At 27.8% G+C, this 22,934-nt stretch overlaps 1 protein-coding gene across 1 annotated transcript in view; it reads left to right on the top strand.

The window, feature by feature from the left end:
* The window catches only part of LOC113548114 (nuclear pore complex protein Nup88), a 37,100-nt gene that overhangs the window by 661 nt on the left and 13,505 nt on the right, over positions 1 to 22,934 (top strand). The window contains exon 2 of the mRNA XM_026948800.1: positions 20,237 to 20,415. Within this exon, the coding sequence (XP_026804601.1) occupies positions 20,237 to 20,415 (179 nt within the window). The remainder of the gene's footprint in view (positions 1 to 20,236; positions 20,416 to 22,934) is intronic.

Below are 22,934 nucleotides of genomic sequence, written 5' to 3'. Positions count from 1 at the left end.
AAAATTTCAATAATTATACTAGAAATAGTTGACCACGAGGTTGATTGTGTTTAACTTTGCTTGACCAGTATATTGTATTATAATATTTGTTGACAAAGTGGATACATAAATAAGATGAAACTGACTTAACCGCATTATGATATTTGGTTATTTCCTTCTAATTTTAACATTTAAGTATTTTATTATTATACTAAGTATATCATTGATACTTCTAATAAGCCATCATTTTTACTGATAAATAATAGGTAGGTATTTTAATTTTTAAGAATTTTATTGTTATAATTCAAAATCTATACAGATTTTATTTTAAACATGTGTTACAATAAAATAATGTACATGTTATTTGTAGAAATCTTTTTTATCACTGAACAAAATTAATAAAAATTAGTATATTAGTTTTAAATAATGTAAATAATAGACAGATTCCTACATAATTTATGCCTAAATAATTTCCATGTTGTTATTATTTATTAATCTGATAAATGTTAAATAATTAATAACCTTAAAACTGATTGTTTTATTTCTCATATCAATAACTATACTAAATTTTCATCATATATTGTTCTTAAAATGTAATACCTAAATTATTAATCATCTAGACAATAGTAAGTAGGTATATCTATTACAATAAAATTATATTACTTAAAGTACCTAATTGTCATAAACTACTTAAATAATTATTCCAACGTATAATAATTCCTTTGCACAATTATTGGTTAGAAGTAGTCAGTAGGTATATTATAATAAAAACAATGTTATAAGTTTTACTAGTTATTGCTTTATTCAATTTTATACCTATAGTACCGAATATTCCATGATTTATCTTGAATAAATACTATCTGGCGTATAAAATAAATTGAAAAACCGGACCTAAGTCATTAATAATTTCAATAAGATATTATAAATTTTTATTGATACGCTATTCCAATTCCAATTTTTACTTCTTACAGAGTATTTGTTACATTATATATATATTATTAAGTAATGGTGGACTATAAAAACTAACTGGTCCAGGAAAACTATTGAACTGTGCTAAAAATTGTTTTGGCCTGGATATATAGTTAGGACATAAATGCATGCTAATTTTGAAGTTATACAGAAAATGTTATCCTTAAGTTTGTAATTACTAAGTAAAATGACTCATAATCGTTTTACTTATAAAAACAGAATATAATATTCAATTTCATAAACACTGTACATAATATCAATATAAATATTATTCAATATATTTTTCTCTACGGCTATAAAGCAGAAATATCTTTATTAATTATAGTATATTAATATTTATTAATATTTGTAAATACAGCTCATTACCATAGCTCCTTAGAAAATTTGAATTAAATATATTTTTTTTCAAAACATTTAAGGTTAACATAGGTATTTGATATAACATAATTAAACAGTAATCTATTAATATTAATTGTATATGAATATATTAAGTTAGGTAAGGGCGCCAGCAGGGAAGTCCAAAGTGGCCATTCCCCCCTCTGAAAATTTTAAACTGAATGTGTTGTAATATTATGAATATGTCATTCCATTTTACCATTAAATTCTATTCCAGAAATTTGGAATACAATAGTAATTATAAAGAAACAATTAATTTTTTTAAAGAAAGTTCTTTTAGAAATTCAGTTACATCAAGTTTAACAAAATTATGTTTAATAAAATGGTCAGAATTTCACAAGGCTTCAAAAAAATTATACTGCTATCACTGAAGCTTTGAATTGTATTACAATTAATAGTAATAAATACATAAATTAAATAAGTGTCAATTTTAAATTAAATTACTACTTTAAAGCTTTTAGTTTTTTAAGGGTAATTGTAAACTATTAAGCTATATTATAGAATCAGTTACCAATGAATTAAAAGGTGTAGGTGTACACAAATTTACTGATATTATTTCAGTTGATGGAAGTAAACAGTGAAAACATTTTTAATATTATGATGAAAGATATGAAACAGTACTCCGATGATGTTTTGGTATTGAAATTGTGATACCTAGAATTATTTTTTAACAGACTAAGATAAAATTATTTTTATTTATTGACTACTATGGAATTATAGTTTTTCTTCTATATTTGGGCTCGATAATATTATCTTTAAAATTTTGTATTCATAAAAAAATGATGTTTTTTTCATATTTTCTCTAGATTCAAAAAATTAAAAAATTTTCAAAAGAGGTAATTATTGAGCAGCTTAATCTAAGTAATAAATTATATGAAGAATTTGTGAATAATATTGTTGACTCAATATTTTATTATTATATATTAGTAATGCTATTATTCTACTATTATTTTTTTAGTGGGTGAATATAAGTAATTTGTATCTTGTCTCGCGTGTATTTTATTCTGCGGACACGCTCATAGGTATAGGTACAATTTGTATTGTTTATATTTTACATAAGAAAATAATATTATAATTTATGTTCTGTTAAAATTACAGAATATACAATTTTAATAATGGTAAAATGTATTTATATGTTATCAATTTTATTGATATACAATAAATTAATTGTGTGAAATTATAAACCAACATTTTCAAGCTTTCAACTTAAAAAAATATTATTCTCAGTTAATCACATGAAGTAAATAATGCATAACCGAGTCTAAGTTTATACATGTAAATATTTAATTTAACAAAACTAAGTTTTTTTAAGATTTTTGAATTCCGATTTATAAGTGAATTTAACGAATATATCTTCAATCACATTAGATTATACCTTTTTGGAAAGCCTGCATAATTTTTCTATTATAATCTGAAACACATCTCCAACTGACTACAATTGTGTTGTTTATATAACATGTATATATTATATGTATATATATAATATATATATATTATTCTACGTTTAGTAACAATAATAATAATATCCATTAATTTGCAAATTTACAGCGCTGCTGGTTGTTCCGCTTGCAGACCCCCGCCGCTACAGTGTTGTGGCACTATGGTTGCAATAGAGAAGGCGGCAGGGACGTTCTTCGCAAAAGTACCATTTGGCGTTGATTCCTCTGCCGTTTTTCCTCGGTTTCCGTTTAGCGGCCATAAATCGGCATGAAATATAAGTTCCTATTCGGAATCGCGCAATATAAACACGAGCCGTTAACACAAACGCGATCGCGGGGACGATGACTATATGCGCATCTTCTCTCTGCTCTCCCCCCACCGACAACCGCCCATCACGACATGGTGTGTGCCACCACTTCACAGGACTAAGGGGTTTTACTTAACAATTATCATAAATATAAACAGGCCCGAACTTCCCTCGGCGACAACTACTACCACCACCACTATTACTACTCTGACTACTACTACAACTACTACGACGACAACCAAAGATGCGGTTTATCTTTTGAGGCCATTGTTGAGTTTATATGTGTGTGTGTTTGAGTGGAGCGTAGGAAAAATGGAATAATAAATTGCCATTATCGCTCCCGATTGTTCCTTATATTATATTATGTGTAATTATGTATATAAGTCCGCGGCCGCGGGTGTTTCTTCTTCGCGTCTCATCCTTTTCCTTTTCCTGTCGGCCGCCGCCACAGTCGTCGTGGTTGAAATAAACCGCTAGCAGCAATGTCGTAGGGAAACGTCTTCGTCCGGCTGTTGAATTATCGTTTATTACAATCCTCTTCTTATTATTCGGTGGCGTGGTGTACCTTCCCTCTCACACCTCCTGTACTTGCTTGTCGTCATTCTCTCGACCAAAGCACAGACCTCATGCACGCAAAACGGCTCTATTAATGCTAATATACACCCCCATGGAAGAAACGGGCCCGGTTCGCACAATGGTATTTCATGAAACGTCGCTGCCCGCCCAACAGCTGCAATTGTTTCTTTAGATGCTCCTTTATACCTCCACCCCACCCCTTTTTCTTCGTGATGATTTCGTATTTCCTACTCCAGCACACTAATATCATTTATGTTCCAACATTTACTGAGATCGAGCGATTTTTAGTACAATAGTGGGTATACCATTATAACGTGTAATATTACAGAAAATTCTCGGTCTTACAATATAGACTTCCTGCAATATTAGTCATCACTGCAGTTAATTATACATAAAATTATATTAGCTATATTGTGTCTTCATTATTCACTTAAAATATTGAATGTACGTTACACATTTGTAAACAATTCTTATAGCTACTACCATTAGATATCGGATCCTAAAAAAAGAAAATGATCAACCTAATCACTTAATATTTTATAGATTATGAAATTAAAAGTGTAGTATACCTACCTATTTAAAAATAAAAATATATATATTACTTTGAGTTATTCTTGTAATTTATTTATATTTTAGAAAATAATAGTATTCATAATTTATGAGCTGTATGCTCAGTACGTATTTATCATTCTTAAAATTTTTAGAAAAAAATAAATTTTCATTACTCATTTTATTTGATTTTAATTGCCATGAATATATTATGGATATCTACGTCTTAATATATTTAATATAATGTGAACAAAAATCAAACTTTTTATTTTGGATTATAAAACAAATTTATTTTATTAGTAGACTACATATTTTACTGAAATTTATTTTACTATCATCATCGAACTTTTCGAACACCGGAGCAAAATTAACTATGCATTTTAAGACCACGATGGTGATAATTATTAATTATCAATTTGTACAAAAATATATACTGTAAAAATATACTTTAAAATAAATATGTAAAAAAAAAATTATTTTACTCTATTATAGTTATTATATTGAAGACAATAATAATGTATTTTGAGGTCAGAAGTCTAAGCATCTAAATTATTTTGTCATTATTATGTAATTACCTATGTCATTGTATTATTTTAAAATAAATTATGACATACCAATATTTTTTTACAATGCCTATTTATATAAAGTATAAAATAAATTGTACAAATGTACTATTATAACTCAAAATATTCATAGATATTATACATATATTATTAATAGCTAGGTTGGTATATAGCCATTATACATATATGTATTGCAAATAGTAAATTCGGCATTTAAAATCAAATAACATATTATTATAACTATGTTGACTGGATTGAAAATATTATTCTGAACATCTATTACACACGCATTCACGGATCATCATAGTTTTCGATCCATTTGGTTTACCGTACTAAAAACCAAAGTCTTTAAATTTACACGCTACATTAGTGTCTTGTATCCACTTGCTCCCTCCCCCTATTCTTTCTTTTATTGTTATTTTAATCCTAAGTGCTATTTTGAAGACTGATGTTTATTATGCACATTTTTAGAATGTAGTGCTGTCGAATCCCGGAGTCTGTTTAATGAACGTTGAATTTTGAAAAAAAAAAGATGAAAAGTGATGGTTGGGGATTAAATCGACTGCGCGTATTGAACATTTTTAAATAAAAATATAGGGCGTGCCCGGGATATTATATTACAATTCCGTATCAGAAAATAATCGTATTAGCTTAATTAAAAAATAAATAACGAGAAAAAATAACATACACCCATCATTCTGTATGATTGGTAATTATCGTTATTACTTTAACGTAGTTACTACCTATAGTTATAAAAATGAATATCGTTTTGAAAAACGAAAAAAAAAGTCGAAACTGTAGAACCACACCCTGTGGGTCATTAGAATATTAGGCAATGTGTCATATGATGTTAATGTATAAAATAACAGTGATAAATAAAATATTAATGACATGACTGATGGAAAGAGCGAAATGAAACTGCAATGGACTGTTATAGTAATCGACTGTGGTCACGCTGACTGTTGTCAAAGAATTCATTATTGCTGGATGGTTTATGTTAATATAACGATGTTATATTGTACATAAATGTTTTTTTTATCCCTTGAATTATTTAAATCTAGTTGAAACTAATTTTAATAAAACAAAATAAAATTCGTCAATGCATAGTCATTTTCGGTCATTTTAATGTGTGAGCATAATAATAATATTGTGATAAAACATTATATAACATTGAATAATATAAAATATCTATGTTATTATATACCCTATAAATATACTGTGTACACTATATCTACTTTTTTTTTTAGGTATATTACCTAAGCGTATATAAAGTAATATATTTTGTTTTCCTATGCAATACAAATCGTATATTGAATGTCAGTGCAATTAATTAGTTGATAGTAGTAATGAAGTTTATGAGCCGTATAATTTGTCATAAATTAATCAATAATATAAATACTTCTGTTTATACATGTATATATTACAATACATTTATCGACAGTGAAAGGTTAATGTTTTATGGCGATTAAAGGTTAATACGTTCTATAGAATAATACAATAATATCGAAAGAACCTTTTAGATATAATGTACATTTATCAAATTATTGTTTATATGTATTATAGCTATACGTATATATTTTAGCCCTACCAATAAATACAAGTCCAGGTTAATTCATTATCCAGTGTCAGAGAAAAAGGCACTCATAACGGATGTGATGCGATTACCCGTTATGTCGGCATTGTCCCGAGAGAAAATCCAGACGGATCGGGTACGCGTTTTATTGGATGAACTTTCTTCTCCTTTTCTTTATTTTTTTGTTTCCTGTGTTTCTATTTCTTTTTCTCCGTTCTTATTACTACTATCGTCATCAAGGACCAAACTTTTACTTATTTATTGTCGCGTTTCTCACTTTATGAAAAATATATCTAAAGATAAAAAAAATATCTCTATCTGGGCCTTGCAATCTAAAGGGGAAATGTTTTATTCGACTCGATTTTTCTTGCTTTAAAACAACACGGAATTAAGTTAAATCCGCGGCCATTAGACCTTTTGCGCCCTTTGTATTGAGTAGTTGGCCGCCCAAATCCGTGACACGGTAATCAACGGGTTTTACTTGGCAATATAATAAATAATGAAAACCATTCGACGTGGAAAAATGATAAGACATTATGGCAAAGATATTTGGATTGGTCAAATATATATGGGGTGCGGTAAAAAATAAATGTATACATGTGATCCTCGGTTTGGAAGGAAATATGACTAAATGTAAGTGCATGGCATTTTTATTTTTCCATTATGTCGCAATTAGGATTTTATTTTTACCCCTTTGGTTCCCATTTCCTCCTCTCTCGGAGATTAAAACGAAAGTTGCCTTTCGGTAATTAGATATGCAGGTCCGAGTGGGTTTTTGTAATCTGCGGTATTCTTAAGCTCGGACACGTAAAGGATTAACTGACAGTGGGCGAGCAAAAAACTAGTTTAAAGGACATTTTAGGATTAAGTACAGTTTAAAAAGACATTTTAAAAAAACATCCTCGACACTGGATTTCGTGGCAGCTTTTAAGAGCTACTCTGAATTTTTGAAATAAGCTTCAACTCATATCCTGCTTTAATATTACAAAGTCTTTAGTAACTTTTTTTAAATTATCTTTGCATTAACGTTCTACAATTGCAGATGCTCAACTATAAGACTCCTTTTTCTTTTATTATCGATAAATACCAGTTTATTTATAATTAGTATGTCTTTAACTATGATATAATATTTAAAATTTCAAAGAACCTATACTTAATTTATATGTTTATTAAATAAAATAGGTATTTAGTAGATTATAAAGCGGGTATATATAGTATTCAAGAATATTATCTAATTTTTAGGTAGATTACTCATTTATTTTTACATTTTTTTGATGTTTTAATTTTAAATTTAAGTCCGGAGTAAAGAAAAATGTTTATTTATTATAGTGAATAAATTTGTTATGTAGTTTTAACTTGTAGATTTATTAAACAATTTTAAATATGTGGTGTGGTATTTGTTATTCATAATCTCGTATCATAATTATTATATAACTTGTATTTCCTATCAGCTTAAATAATTGAAATATGATATTTAATACAATTATATATAGCAAATTTTCAAAATAATAAAAGTAAAATATGTAAAAGTATTCATTTTTTATTTAAAAATATAATTTTTGAAATATTGTTTCTTTAAGAATCGTTTTTTTTTTTTATTATTATTAAAAACAAAACAATAATAATACAATGCTGATTTTCTCTAAGACAATAATAATAATAATAATAATACATGAATTGTATCATCACAAGTTTTTACATCACATTTTAAAATTATAAATTCAATATTAGTAAGCAAAGCTTGTGTTGGGGGAGCAATTTTTATTAAGAATATAAAAGAAAAAAATAATAAAATAAAAATTGGTATGAATAAATAAATAATACGTAGAGTCAAAAATATAGGAATAATGTGGATCATTCCATTTTAAAGTATCATGTTCAACATACATAAATTAAAATAAATTTATTATAAAATATAATAAGCAGATATAGATAACTGAAGTATCTGTATTCATTTTTACCCATCTATATATTTGTATAGTCCATATCTTATTTTAGTTTTTGAACAATGCAGAAATTGCATAGGTATATACAATATTATGAAATTTAAATATCTAAAGAAATTTAATTAAAAATTTTAATTTATAATAATGTCGAAGTTATTATTTTAAAATGATACAAAAATTAACTTTAGATTCTAGAGAATGAGACTTTTGTGATAGATTTATAGAATTTTTAATTTATCTAAATTATGTATTTAATATAATAAAGGTACATTATTTTCTTATACATAAGAATGCATTCAACTTGTAGTTTTGAAAACCAATCAGTATTAATTCTAAAATACTGTTGATAAATACTTTGGTTTTAAGTATATATATAAAGTTTTGTATTTGTATAAATAACATAAGATTTATGCAGATTGTATGAATTGTACATAAGTATTACTTGATATCGGAATAATTAAACGTTTAATTAAAAGTCCGTCGTCTACGGCCGATAGAAAATACCGCTAAAAGCCTCGTATATACGCGCATACAGGCGGCTTTAATTACAAGCCCCCGGGGTCATGAGCGGGTTAGGTGAAGAAGTGGGGTGGCGAACAAATTTATGTGCAGATTTCAGACCTCTGGGAAACGAGACTTTGTTTGCGGTGACAATTTGAACGATTTATGTGCGCTATGCACGCGGTGGAGGTTTAAACCGTCTGCTTTACCTCTCTAGAACCCAATGCTTTTTAACGGAAACCAACCTCTGTGCTTGTTTATTTGGATCGTTAATTCTTAATTTTTGATATTTCAACATCAAACCACAAAAATCATAAATATTTTCTAGAATTATTGCTATTTTAATTTACAAAGTTGTTCTTAAATTAAAATTAAATTTGTTTACAAATAAAAAAATAAAATTAGCATATTTATTTTATTTTAAAATGTAATTATAACTTATAACAAGTAGTGATGCAGGTATGAATTAAATACTTCTAAAAATATGAAATTAACCCGTTTTATAAATGTTTATTAACTTGGAACTGATTCTTGTTATTATTCTTATGATTATATCACTTATGATTTTATATTTAGTTTAATTATAATGTATTAATATCTTATATATGTCTTAAAGATATATGATTTACCTTATTTCTAAGCCAATACAAGTTAAACACATTGTAGTAATGGGAAATGACAATCATGTACATTGTACATGTACCATAACAATTTTACTATCTTAAATCTCTAGAGATTTAAAAAATATTATTTCATATAATATATAAGCTATATACATCCTGCAGTTAGTTATGAGATATATCTAAGAGAGGTAACAATGATAATGAAAAACAACCGACATGAGATGTATATGCCCCACCGACCAAGGAAATAGATGAATACCATCGGGGACTCTCATCACGTTCGTGTAATTTGAGGGACAATGATTGAAAAGCGGTGGGTTTAATACTGAAAAATGACTAGAGATCAACGGCAGACGATTTTTCAAAAAAAAAAAAAAATACTACGTCGACCAACACTAACTTACAACCTAGAATTTTCAAGAATGTCTAAATCGTTGTGAAAAAAAATGATACATATAATAATATTCATATTTTATCACTATATTTGGTAGATTTTTATTTATTTATTAAGCAAACAAAGTGCCTAATCCATACTATTAAAAAAAAAAAAACTTTATTGGAGTATATTTACAAGACACAAATAAATCACATAAGAATATTATAACTTATGAAATATGTAGGTAAATGAATTAAGTAGGTCAGTATAATTTGTGGTGTTTATTTTCAAACTACAGTAATAGTTATAATATAAATTATAACTTATAATGGATAACATATTTATCATTGATCATTTGTTTACTAATTTTCTTTTATATAACTACATACGTTAAATTTAAATAGTCTTACAAAAATAAATATAAATCCAAATTTTCTATTATATAATACAAAATTTCTTATTAACTTTATATGTAAATCTGTATTGTTTTATCAAATGGTTAAATTTTATATCTGAAACTAATGTATATGTATATTTCTATATTTTTTGATTTATACAGTTTATATGTATAAAAAATTATTTATTTATTGTATTTAACATTACATTCTTCAAGTTTTATCTACTTACATTATTACAATATTTATATTAAAATATCAGAATATGCATGATGCATTCAAAATTTTAAAAATTTGTTCAAAAAACATTTAAATTTGGTTGTTAATGGATTAGGAACTTGGGGTAGTATTCTTATTTGAATAGAAAAAAAATAAAAAAAAAAACATGCAAAACGTGTCGTTTGATAGGTCAATTATAGAATCATCTAATTTTCGATTTTATGGAATTGTAAATGTATTTTCCTAGCATCTGGGTTATATTTTATTTCTAAATTTTTCAAATTAAATATGAATAACACATATTTTTTATCATAATACAACTAAAATGTTTCTTGGAATTTGATATTTGATTTTAACTGTATGTTGTTTTTTAATTAAAGGAAAATAATTAAAAAGTTTTTATTTTCTAAAACTTGTTTTCAGCTCCAAGTTGAACGTGAAAAGAAATGGTTATAATGTAATAAAAGGGTTAAAATGATATTAAAAAAAAAAAAAAAAAAACAGAAGCAAACACCCTGGGGTAACTTTTCCACACAAATACGCAAAAATATCCATTCCCATTTCTTAGTTATTTTTTCCACTAAATGCTTCAGGCTTATTTGGCTAAAATTACCAATGTGAATATTCTCCTAATGTTTGAACTTCAAAAAAAAAAACTCCAGTGGCAATGTAAATAATGCTCTGTGTTCTAACAATACAAAACTCGTTTTCACTCACAGTTTTTTTATTGACATTATTTCACATTAGAAAAACAACAGTTATTTCAAACAATATTAACGTAATGAATTTGGCTAGTTGTGTACCTACCTTGTATCTCGCATGGTTGTACATTATACCCAATTTTGTTTTAATCCATAAATATATGTATATCATTAAATATTTACTTTGTTTAATAAATAAAACTATGTACAATTATAAATTGCATTAAAAGTATTCTAATATTATTTAAATTTGACTGAATTGGATATCCGCTAAACTTTTTTTAACAATTATTTGCGTGATATAATTAATTTAAATGTGTTGTAGAATTGTATTATTAAAATATAATAATGTTAGCTTTATCAAATATAAACCTGATATGAATATAAACTACACAAAAGGTCAAATATTGCGTTTGTTATATAATGGTCACGATAAAAAAAATGTACTGCAGTTTTAAATACCAACCCTATCACTTAAATGAACCTTTTCCTATCAACCCTTCACGTCAAATGATGTATGGCTGTATCATTTCTTCGTTATATTACTCAATGAACCGGTGCATTATAGCGTCGATGATAATAAAAAGCCGACGGATTACGAGTGGTGTACCATTTTTTTATATTCATCCCATTATTTATCACCCCTTCACCCCGTTCTTTTTCGAACCTCTATTTTTTTTGAGAGTTATATTTTAATTTTTTTCACTCTTATTGATATGCAAAATACGCGTGTATACATCGGGTAAAATGGAAAACCGTCAACGTCGCTGCTGATCGGATTTCTAGTAAATAAAACAATAATTTTATGGCCATTATTCAATCCGTGATTCTCCACATACGAGTAAACAATAATAATAAATATATTTTTACTATTCATGCTGTATTATAAAATTATTTTCAATGAAATGACATATGTACTTTTTTGTTGGATTTTTTTCTCCATTTGAACCAATTGTATTTTCACGTAGGTACCTACGTCGCATGTGAATGAGATTGAGATTGCCAAAGTTTAGGCCTAAATTAAGGAGGGTTACCAGATAAGGAAAAACTTTTCCCTGTGCATTTTGTGTATACAAAAGAATCTGATTGTCACGAAATCGTTTTACAACGATTTATTGGGTATTGTATATTTTTTATTTACTCTTTTTTATAAAGAAAAAAACTTGTAAAAACCACAATACAACCGTGTCACGCAACCTATTGAAATAGGCTGGAATCAATCATCCATGCTTTCATACTGGTCTCATTGTTTCTATAGTTTTATTTATACATTATAGTCCTGGTTGTATTATTTTATTTGATTGATATTATCTAATTTCCTAATCGAAATTAAGGTATTATAAATAGCTTTCGGGGTCAACAAACGATTTATTTCATACAATTGGAAAAATATAGCACTTGAATGCGAATTTCTATAAGATAATTGAGTTCCATACAATTTTCACTGAACATATAAATAAAAATAGCCTCTTAAACTATACTTAGCTAAAAACAATAATTTTAAATAATTTTTACGTATTTATATGCATACTCTTGTATCCAAATATTTTTTTATAAAGTGCATTGATTTTATGTAAACAGGAATTATAACAATTAATATTCAATTCAGAATTATATATATGTACTGTAAAATATATTGTCACCATTTTAAAAATTGCATTATATCTTTACATTACTAAAATAAAATTATCAAAACGTTAAATAATAACGCTCTTTCAATACTGGTCTCTCAAATAAACGGATGTTAGTGTTAATGTAATGGCAAAAATGTAATGTTCAATACATTCCTCCTAAAAGTGTTTTCAGACATAAAATAAAATAGTTTTTTAAAACTTTCCTTTATTTAGTCATTGTCTAAATACATATAACTATGTAATAATTATTATTATTATATAAAGTATCTATACTGATTTTATCGTTGTAAAAATTGAAAATTGTTTTTTAGATTTGTGTTTTATACAGGTTATTTTAGAATAATAATTAACCTAATCATATTTTTCAATAAAAAAATGATTTTAACACGTTTCTTGATAATTTAGGTTTTAACACATTATGTTATTATATAATTATATTCATAAATGTATAATATGGTTCATACAATATAATGCTTACCTATAGTTTTTGTTCTGAGCATTAAAACAAATTTATATTGTATTTTGGCTTTTCTTTCTAATGTATGTATCTTATCATTCTTACCTGAATTGTTTTCGACATATGTAGTTCTACATATACTCCGTATTCGTGAGGTATTGAATTTTTTTTGTTTTGACTTATACCGTGATAAAAACGTTTGGCCAAAACTTAATGTTCCGAGGCGTTTTGTAACGACTTCAAAGGAAGACGGATGGCCGTAATAACAGTAAGGGCTTATGGTTCGGACTTTGCACAAAGGTCCTTTGTGCAAGTGGCATCCTTTCAACTCGACCATTAAGCTTTTCCGCGGGGCACACATACTAGTAATATATTGCTGGTAATTATAATAATAATAATAACAACAGCAATATTATCATCGTCATGCGTGTAATCTAGCCAAATCTTGTGTTCATTCTCTCCCGGAGAGTTTTAAATAATAGCCGTCCACCTCTACAATTAAATTACATGCATAGGGGTAAGCAGGCAGGGTGTCTGTCGTCCGTCGTAATTCGCGTGTCCTGTGATATACGAGTGTACCTGTTGGATTTTCGGACGTTTAATCACAAAGGCTTTTGTGCGCGGGTTTTCGAAAAACTTTTGTCCCACCCTACCCTTCGGGCTCGTTTCATAATGTTTGATAATTATTAATTTTAACTAGTTAGGGAAATTTAAAATAATAAAATAACAATAATAAAAGTTATGAGCAAAACAAAGCGATTTTATATCTTATTGTGATGTCATGCACAATATTATACCCGTTGTATTTTTTTATTTTTGACACTTCTACACAATTATTTAATTAATCATAAACTCTACATTTAAATAAAACATAAACGTATTATAGTATTAAACAAGCAAAATTGTTTCTAAAAATGTTAAGCATTACGATACATAGAACATATAATATAATATAGCTTCATATTCCAAATACATAGTCGTTATATAAGTGTATTAAAACCCCATTTATGGCAACAATTATAATAGGAATTTGAATGGGAACATTTAACCCCGAAAACCGCTATTATTTCGCATCTGTAAATGGACCGAAACAAAATCAAGCCAACTTCGCGGAACTCTTAGTCAAACAACGCATAAGCAAAATACAGTCAACTTTATTTTATATGTATAGTAAATATGAACTTTAAAAAAGTAAAATGTAAAATATTTTATTTGATTTCTGTAAGAATAATGATAACAAATCAGGAATGAGAAAGTATTGTATAACCTTAAGGTTTCAATTTGGTGTTGCCTATACATACAACGTATAATTGAAGAATTTTATTTTCTAATTTAAAGATATTTATTTTTAATACTATACAGTTTAAATTGAATATTCAATGCGTTATAGATATATTTTTTTGTATTATAATTTTCCGTGGATCGTGGATTATTTCGTTAGTCTGGAATCTATGAGATGTTTTCCGAGGAAATCATTTTAGAAAACTTTAAACTTTTAAAGAGAGTGATAGAAAAATGCTTTCGACGGTTTGATAACAACGACGTTTAGAAAGAAGTAGTTGCTGGAACGGTTGGTTAATTTATATATCAAATAGTTTCCATTATCTCAGTTTGTAGTTACGTATGTGTATGTTTAATGGATAGCAGAAAGCTTTTATACGGTACTATTTATGTTTGGTTATGTGCACCGATTGATTTATATGCGTCTGAGAAGTCGCGCACACGGGGTCTTCTCCGTGTAAAACTTCTTACGGTATTTTTTCCCCTGCGCGCCATTCCTATCATTATTGTTATTATTTATTCACCGCAGTTTTTCGAAATGAGAAACAAACACATATACACACACACACACACACACACACACACACACACACACATACACACACACACACACACACACAAGCGACCCGAGCCATTAATATGAAATACTGTTTAATCGAAGATATTGTTCTTAAAACTTTACCGAGGGCGTTTTTTCTGCGTTTTTTTATTATTCGTTATTTATTTATTATTTTCCATCCCCCGGTCTTAGAGCTCTTTAATCGTCTACACTTTGAGCCGTCGAACCCTCTTCGGGTAGAATAAGAAAAAAAATAATAATAATAAAAGGAAATAAATAATAAGAACAACCGACCGAATAATATCGTCTGCAAACGACCGAAGGCCATATTTCGTAAAATTAGGTTTTTATTTTTATTTATTTATATTTGTTGTTATTATGTTTTTTTTTCTTGCGCTTGTGGAATGACTTGTTTTTCCTCTGGGAATTTCTCGCTGTACTATCGATTGAGATCTGTGGTTTTGAGGTAAATACTAGCTATATACTATATATACTAATAATATTATGCAAATAGCTATGATTGATTTTATTACTTATAATATAATAATGCAATATAATCTAACCATTCGAACGAGAGGAAAAACTAAATAGTTAGCCTCTTAATTTAACTAATTTTAATTAAAATTATATGTTGTATACATAATAAATACGTGTAAATACATTATTGTATATAAATTTGCTTGTAAAGTAATTTATTTAGAAAAGTGTACAATGCTGGAAAGTTCGTGTTGTTGAACTTGCATAATTTTGATAATTTATCAAAAGATAAATATTTTTTATTTTGTACTTGAAAAAAATTATTCGTTTTATCAGAATATAATATGTTGATGAAGAGATATTTCATGTAATCTACCTTGAATAAATCTCCTCTACTAATTTTAACTGAAACAAAACATGGTGTGAACTTTGTCGTTGAGAACTAAAAGGTAGCAGAGTGTCTAACGTTTTTGGTGTGATGTTATTATTGTTCCTCTTCTATCAAGCCGGGCGTGTTCATGCAACCAATTTCGTCTTTATATAGAACATAGAAAGCAATAACCTTTGATGGGGAAAAGGCCGCGTATTGGATGTTTTAATAAAAGTTTAAATTGAAAACGATTCGTAGTCGAGGCCATGAGGGAGATGAAAGTTTTATAATATTATTATAATAAATATCCGCGGAACGTAATCGTTATGCGAAGCGAAAAAGGGCTCTACTCTCCCCGATTGATTATATATGTATACATGTCTTCGTCTTCCAACGTTTTTAAACGAGTTTCGAGCGTATTCTCTCAAGTTTACTGACATCAAAGTCACCTTATATAATAGATATTATATATGTTACACGAGGTTGGAAAAGTCGAACAAATTAGAGAATAATATCAACTTAGCTGGCGAACACATTAATGAAATTTGCTTAAATTCGATTTTCATTGAATGACATAAATTTGACATGCAATAACATTAGTTTTATAGTTGTCCTCTTGAATAACTATTACCTCCACATGTATTTTAAGACCGTATAACTGATGTTTATTTATGAATTATATATATTAATATTATGTATATGTGCTTACTATTATTATTATTATGACTATTTTAATAACTATACTTCGTAATTTATATTTATTTTGCGCAGTCGTATTTCGTATTTAAAATTTTAATTGTATCGTTTCTATACACTGCATTTTATATTTTTATAATAACTACTGTAATTGTCATGACGAAATAAGCATCTCTTATGGAATGTAGTGTAAATGATATTATAGACTAAACTAAGATTTTCAAGTATTCCAATCTACAGCTGAGACTATCGTATTATATGTAATAAATCAACATAAGATTTTATTCAACACAATTACTTTCAAGTGAATAATTACTACTTTTCTATAGTCAAACATCACACTTCTTGCCAAGTCATGTGGCACCCCTCTAGTTTGTACGCAATACAATTAGAGTTGTAAATAATATTATATATGTCTTTATGTACATATGTGTACTTGTTCATATAATATATCGTTTTTATTACACAGAGTTTTTCAAAATTACTCTATGTTCCAATTAATTTATTTTTTATACATTCGTGTTCATTAAAAACCCTATTCTTGATCGCACTGCACTTCCGTTTGTTCGAAACCACTGAATTACTTTTTGAGTGTGTTTCCGTTTGATTTTTAAAATCATTTATTCGACTTTGATGTCCTTTTTTAAACTCCATTTATTTACGCACCACAAAAAGTCAACACTTTTTTTCAATTTGCTTATGCCGTGGGTGCTCCTCCTCCTCCTCCTATCATAACTTTAGAAATTTAATAATAATATAATAAAATAATAAAAATAAAAAATGTCACTCTTTTCCCTTTTACTTTGGTATAATAAGTGCGCGATTTTCACTCTTTACCGACGGTATACTGTAATTGGCGGCTTGAGTCCTCTAATGACTTTATCAATAACAAAAATACGTTAAAGAATAAATAGTAAAAATCAAAGCATGATAATGGTTCAACTAACTCGTAAACGTTAAGAGAAAATCTTTTGATTTAAAAAAAAACCTACATCTTTGGACCGTAAAATCAGCGATTTTTATGTACTTCTCGCCTTTTTTACAAAGCAAGTTTTAAAGTTTTAACGAGACTGCCATTTTTTTTACGAGCGATGAAAATAAAAAAAAATATTGTCATGTGTTAAAGCTAATCTCAGTAGGTATTTGATTTTTTACAATTTATAAATACTTATATAATGTTAAAATAACAATCTTAAAAACTGTGATAATCGTTTTAAAAATATTTTAGCTATAAAAAAATTATATTTTAATTTTTGTTATAAAATATTAATGGGTTGAATACTAATAACTAATAATACATATTAGTATATATTAGTTCACTCGTTTGTGATAATTGCTCATTTGGAATATTTTTGAATTAAATATTATTTACAGTTTCAACTTATATAGGTACTTAATATACATGCAAGTTTCATGTATGAAATATATGAAAATTATAAAACTAATTTTTTATTTTTTTTTTACAATTATATATTATTAGCTAAAATATACTATAAGATTGATCATAGGTTTAGTTTTCAACGCATTATATATTATTGTATACAGCTTACAGATAGTGTATTAATTGTATAGTATTTGATTAATAACTTATGTGTATAACTAGAATAGCCTGCATATCGAATTCGAGTGAATAAACGGTAATCCTATATGTCATGCTATTCAGTAGTCCGGGCTTATATACCAATAATGTTCCGCGTGCTTATGAAAATTAAATGGAAAATCTAATAAAACTAACGTCGCTCGGTGTGGTTATTTATAACGGATTGGTATGATAAGAGGAAGAGGAGTAGGCGGGTTCGGTCAATTTGTTACCCTTTTAATTAACGTTTGGGAAAACTGGGAAAACGCGAATATGGAGGACCCCCTTTTTGATAATGTATTGCTCTCTTCCATGCACGCATTATAAAATGACACTGGTTAATGAAATTCTTGTTCTTCATTAATACAACATTATGTGTGTACACACTGTACACGTATACACCAGGATAGTAATGTGTGTGCGTGGGTGTGTATGTGTATGCTTCTAGTTCGGCGGCCTTCTTCAGCAGAGCACACAAAAGGGACGACCCTGAAAATTTATGTCTTCCGAGAGACTGGAAACTATGTGCTATTATCCTTTGGTTACACACACGCGCGCGCGCACTGGCGCAAACACATTCCGAACGTAACATTTTTGTAGTGCCGATCCATCGTAGTAGGAAGGAGATATAACACTTGAACTGCGTGTGCACTGATAGTACATTATCGTGTTTAACAATAAATTCTAATATAATTAAATATAAATTCATAATATATAATAATATAATATAGCTTTGTCATAGTTTATTATTTTTTTTCGTCAGTAATAATAATTCATCATTCATGTATCTTATCTTATTTAAATTATAAATATTAACTATTCATAAAAAGGTAATACACACTACAATCTAAATAATCTGATTTGAAATAAAGCTATGATCTTTAGTATTAAATTTCTCTTAATCCAAGTTCCAACTGAAACAACTATATTATTGTATTTTAAATTAAAAGAATGTAAACCTACGTTTATATAGATCCAATCCTGGCTCAATGTTTATACTTGAGAATCTGTTAGTTATCTAAAAATTCGTTGTAAGTTTATTAGTAAAATATTTTATAGTATATATATAGTTATATTATTTATATGTAGTTATATTGATATTCGATACCATCATTAACTCGCCGAAGTATTTATTTAAAAAGTTTTGCATGCTTGGAACCGTTTATTGGTAGAAATAATTAAAATGTATTATAGTATTTATAATGCAAAGTTCTATTTAAATTCAAAGTAATATTAAAAAGAAAAAAATACGAATTTAACAGGCGATTATAACATAATCGATTATCAAATAATATTATATTTTAGTGGCGATATGGGTAGACACAAGTTATAACTGTATTGTTCAGTAACTTAGTAAGAAGCTAAAACTGATTTATCCAACGAGTGGCATAAATTGATAAGGAGTATGTAATTAACCGAATGCATTGAAGTGAAAAGTTGAAAAGAATATGATGAACGTACTATCGATGCTGTGGCCACCGGTGGAGGTCGGTTAACTATAACAATAATATTATTGTTGTCGATTTCGATTACACACAGTGGTTGTGTATAGACTAGCTACATACTAGTTTGCGGTAAAGTTTGCTTAGGGGGGAAATGCGAATGCGGACATCCAGTTTATCTTAGTAATATAGTCTTTGTATTATGCATTATTGTTATTATTTTATATTCAAAAGACAACTCATTGTGGAAACTGAATCGTAATATCGGTGGTTGTGCTGGTAATACAATACGCAGGGATAGGTTTTTTTTTTCAGATTTCCATTTTTCTTTTCCTGACCGATGGTAAATTCCGAGCTTTTTAATCCTTTCCCTTTTCAAAAAAGGATTATACGATACGTAAAACAAAGACCTGGAGGGAAAAAACGCACAAGCTCACGCTCGAATACGCGTATATGTATATTTGTGTATTTAAAACGACGCCACATGGCCCTTACTTACTAATCCGACTGGGTCACCGCGATATTCTTTACCCTTCGAGCTAGGCTTAAGTGCATATAATATATTAGTTTATGATATATTTTGTTAATATTTTTGTTTATTTACACAACCAATTGTTTTTTTTTCTAGAAACTCTTTCCTGTATCTCCACCCATATTCGACGTTGATGAAATATTGATCAATGAACCAGGCACGTTGTGTGCACTTGTGGGCTCCAAAGGTGTATCGGTGATGAGGTTTCCGAAACGAATGGGGTCCAAATCTCTATACGACACTGGTGGAAGTCAAGGAGAAGGCGTAACATGCAGGTAAAAATTATACATAAATTATTATGCAAATGAGATTCTGCTATGCGGACAGAAAAGAAAAGAGAAATAAAAATAGTAATAATAATAATAGTATTATTATTAATAAAACGAAGGAGAAAATATATTATATATTATATGTACGTCTAACGCGGAACCGAGGGAATCAGCATAAATTAGCTTCAAAGCGGTATAGCTTTGTGTGACAGAAACATCGGGGTTTTACTTGGGTATGGACAGGAGGACGTGAGGTCTTTGATAGGAAGAGATTTCATTAACGGTCAAAAAGTCCGAGAGCGTTCTTTTGACGTTATGGAAAATAGGAAAAGCCCCCGCGTGTCCGCCAGCCCGGAAAATTAACCCTTTGCCACCGACATCGTATCCATGTCACAAGTATGTATGACAGATCAGATAAAAATATCTAAATTATACGAACTAAACAATATTATTTCCCCGATAGTCTATTTATTGTTATACATGTGTTTCAATATGTGCGTTCAATTTTTTTCTCTCGAATCCGATTATTGCCTCTATTTGTCCTGTATACATACACTTATAACGTTTAATATATTATATCTTTTGTTTTGTTCCAGAATCCTTTCCCAATAAAATACCCTTATTTATATCTTCTATAACCGCTTAACTTTAGTTCATAAGTAAATAATATTAGATTCATCTTTATTTAGCTAAGTATAAAGAGTATACGAGCTATAATTATATAATGTAGATAAATAAACTATTAACAATTTCTACTATGGTAATATACTTATATAATTCCGTTGTCTAATACAATTTTCTGTTTACCTTGTTTGATGTACCTACTTGTAATTGTGTCTAAAATGAAATTATGAGTTCAGCTAAGCAAAATAATTATATAATAAAACAATAATGACAAAATAAAATTCTAAAACTACTCAAATTAAAATAGATTTTTTTAGTTTCACAACAACAATCATAAATAATATCTAAAAAACCTCTTTTTTACTTTGTAAAGATAATTTTGGACACTAACGCTATTTTCTGATTAGAATTGTATGACAATTATTTTATTTTCGTTTTATCTTTTATACATATAATATAGGTAATAAGTATACAAACAAAGAAACGCTTTACGCTGTATATTTATTTATTAACGAGCGTCATAATTTCTAAATTATACTCGTAGATATATTGTCTATTCTACTTAATCTACCTAATTTTCTTATAGGCGTAATTGGCAATATTTTTTTTCTTATGTGTTATATGATTTACAGAATATTTATATAGTTTACTTTAAATTATTAACACGATTTTTTCAAAGTATTGCATTAGTTGATCTTTTAACAAAAAAATAGACTTCAATTATATTTATGTTAATCATGAATGGTATTTTCTTTTCTTTTTTTAATATATTTAAAATATATTCATTCAAGTATTAAAGTCAATTGTTTTTTTTTTCAAAATGAAACATTAATTTGACATTTGACATTTGACTTAATATAAAAAAAAAATATACAATTTACCATGTTATTATTCTAGACTCGGTAGTCAGTACCCACATACTTATTATAATTTTATTTGTTACATAATTTCGTGGGTCAATATATAATGTTATATAGACCTTAGTCATAAGGATATATTTGGGTACATTGTCCTTTTATACCTTTTATTTTTCAGATCCCAAAAGACACATTTATGTATCCTAACTTGAAGATTAAATCGGCTTATGTATAGATGAAACAACACACTACATCACATAATTAGCGACTTTTAAAATATCCAATCAAACGAAATATTAATATTAAAAATGTAACTTGCTTTACAAACAATTAACTTAATTTTAATATTTGTAAGCTAGCTATTATATTTAATTATTATGATATTATAGGAAATCGTTTGCATAACTTAAGTAAATGTTTTTTAATACCTGCACTTCTTTAAACCCTACATGTTATAGATATAATACTGAAATAATACACATATAAAAAATAATATAATATTTTCAAATTAACATTAAGAATTAAAATATAATCTGGGTTATGATTGGAAATTTCGTGTTGGAGGAAATATATCTCCATTGAAAGTGAGACTATATAATAAAATCGCGGTTTTCTTAGGGACGTTTAGGGACTGAAATGATAGATAGGTATATATCATGGGGTTATATAATATGGGGTTTTAGGAAAACCGAGTTCCGGATTGGCTCCTGGTGAAATATTAAAATTAGTATTCTAAATCCATACGTATTCTCTGTGTGTAATATACCCGTTTCCACCAACCGCAATCTGACCGCAGGAATCGCGAATGTATATGCCTCCTTTCGGTGGCCAGTTTCGCGGTCGCATAATAAATTAAGAATTTATACATTATTGTTGTGTGTCGGGTGGTTGCCCAGGGTCCAAAGGGTATAAATGAAAGCACGTGAGATTAATGTTAAAAATCCCGCAGTAGTTTGTTTAGGACTTTTGGATATTGTTATTAGCCACACCGCCAACCGTCCGTTGGGAAATAACAATATTGCGTTACGATCAATATTTAATAGA

Source organism: Rhopalosiphum maidis, chromosome 1 (genome assembly GCF_003676215.2).
Source record: "Rhopalosiphum maidis isolate BTI-1 chromosome 1, ASM367621v3, whole genome shotgun sequence".
Taxonomy (NCBI): Eukaryota; Metazoa; Arthropoda; class Insecta; order Hemiptera; family Aphididae; genus Rhopalosiphum; species Rhopalosiphum maidis.
Note: the sequence above shows the minus strand (reverse complement) of the source record. Positions and strands in the feature narration are given on the sequence as shown.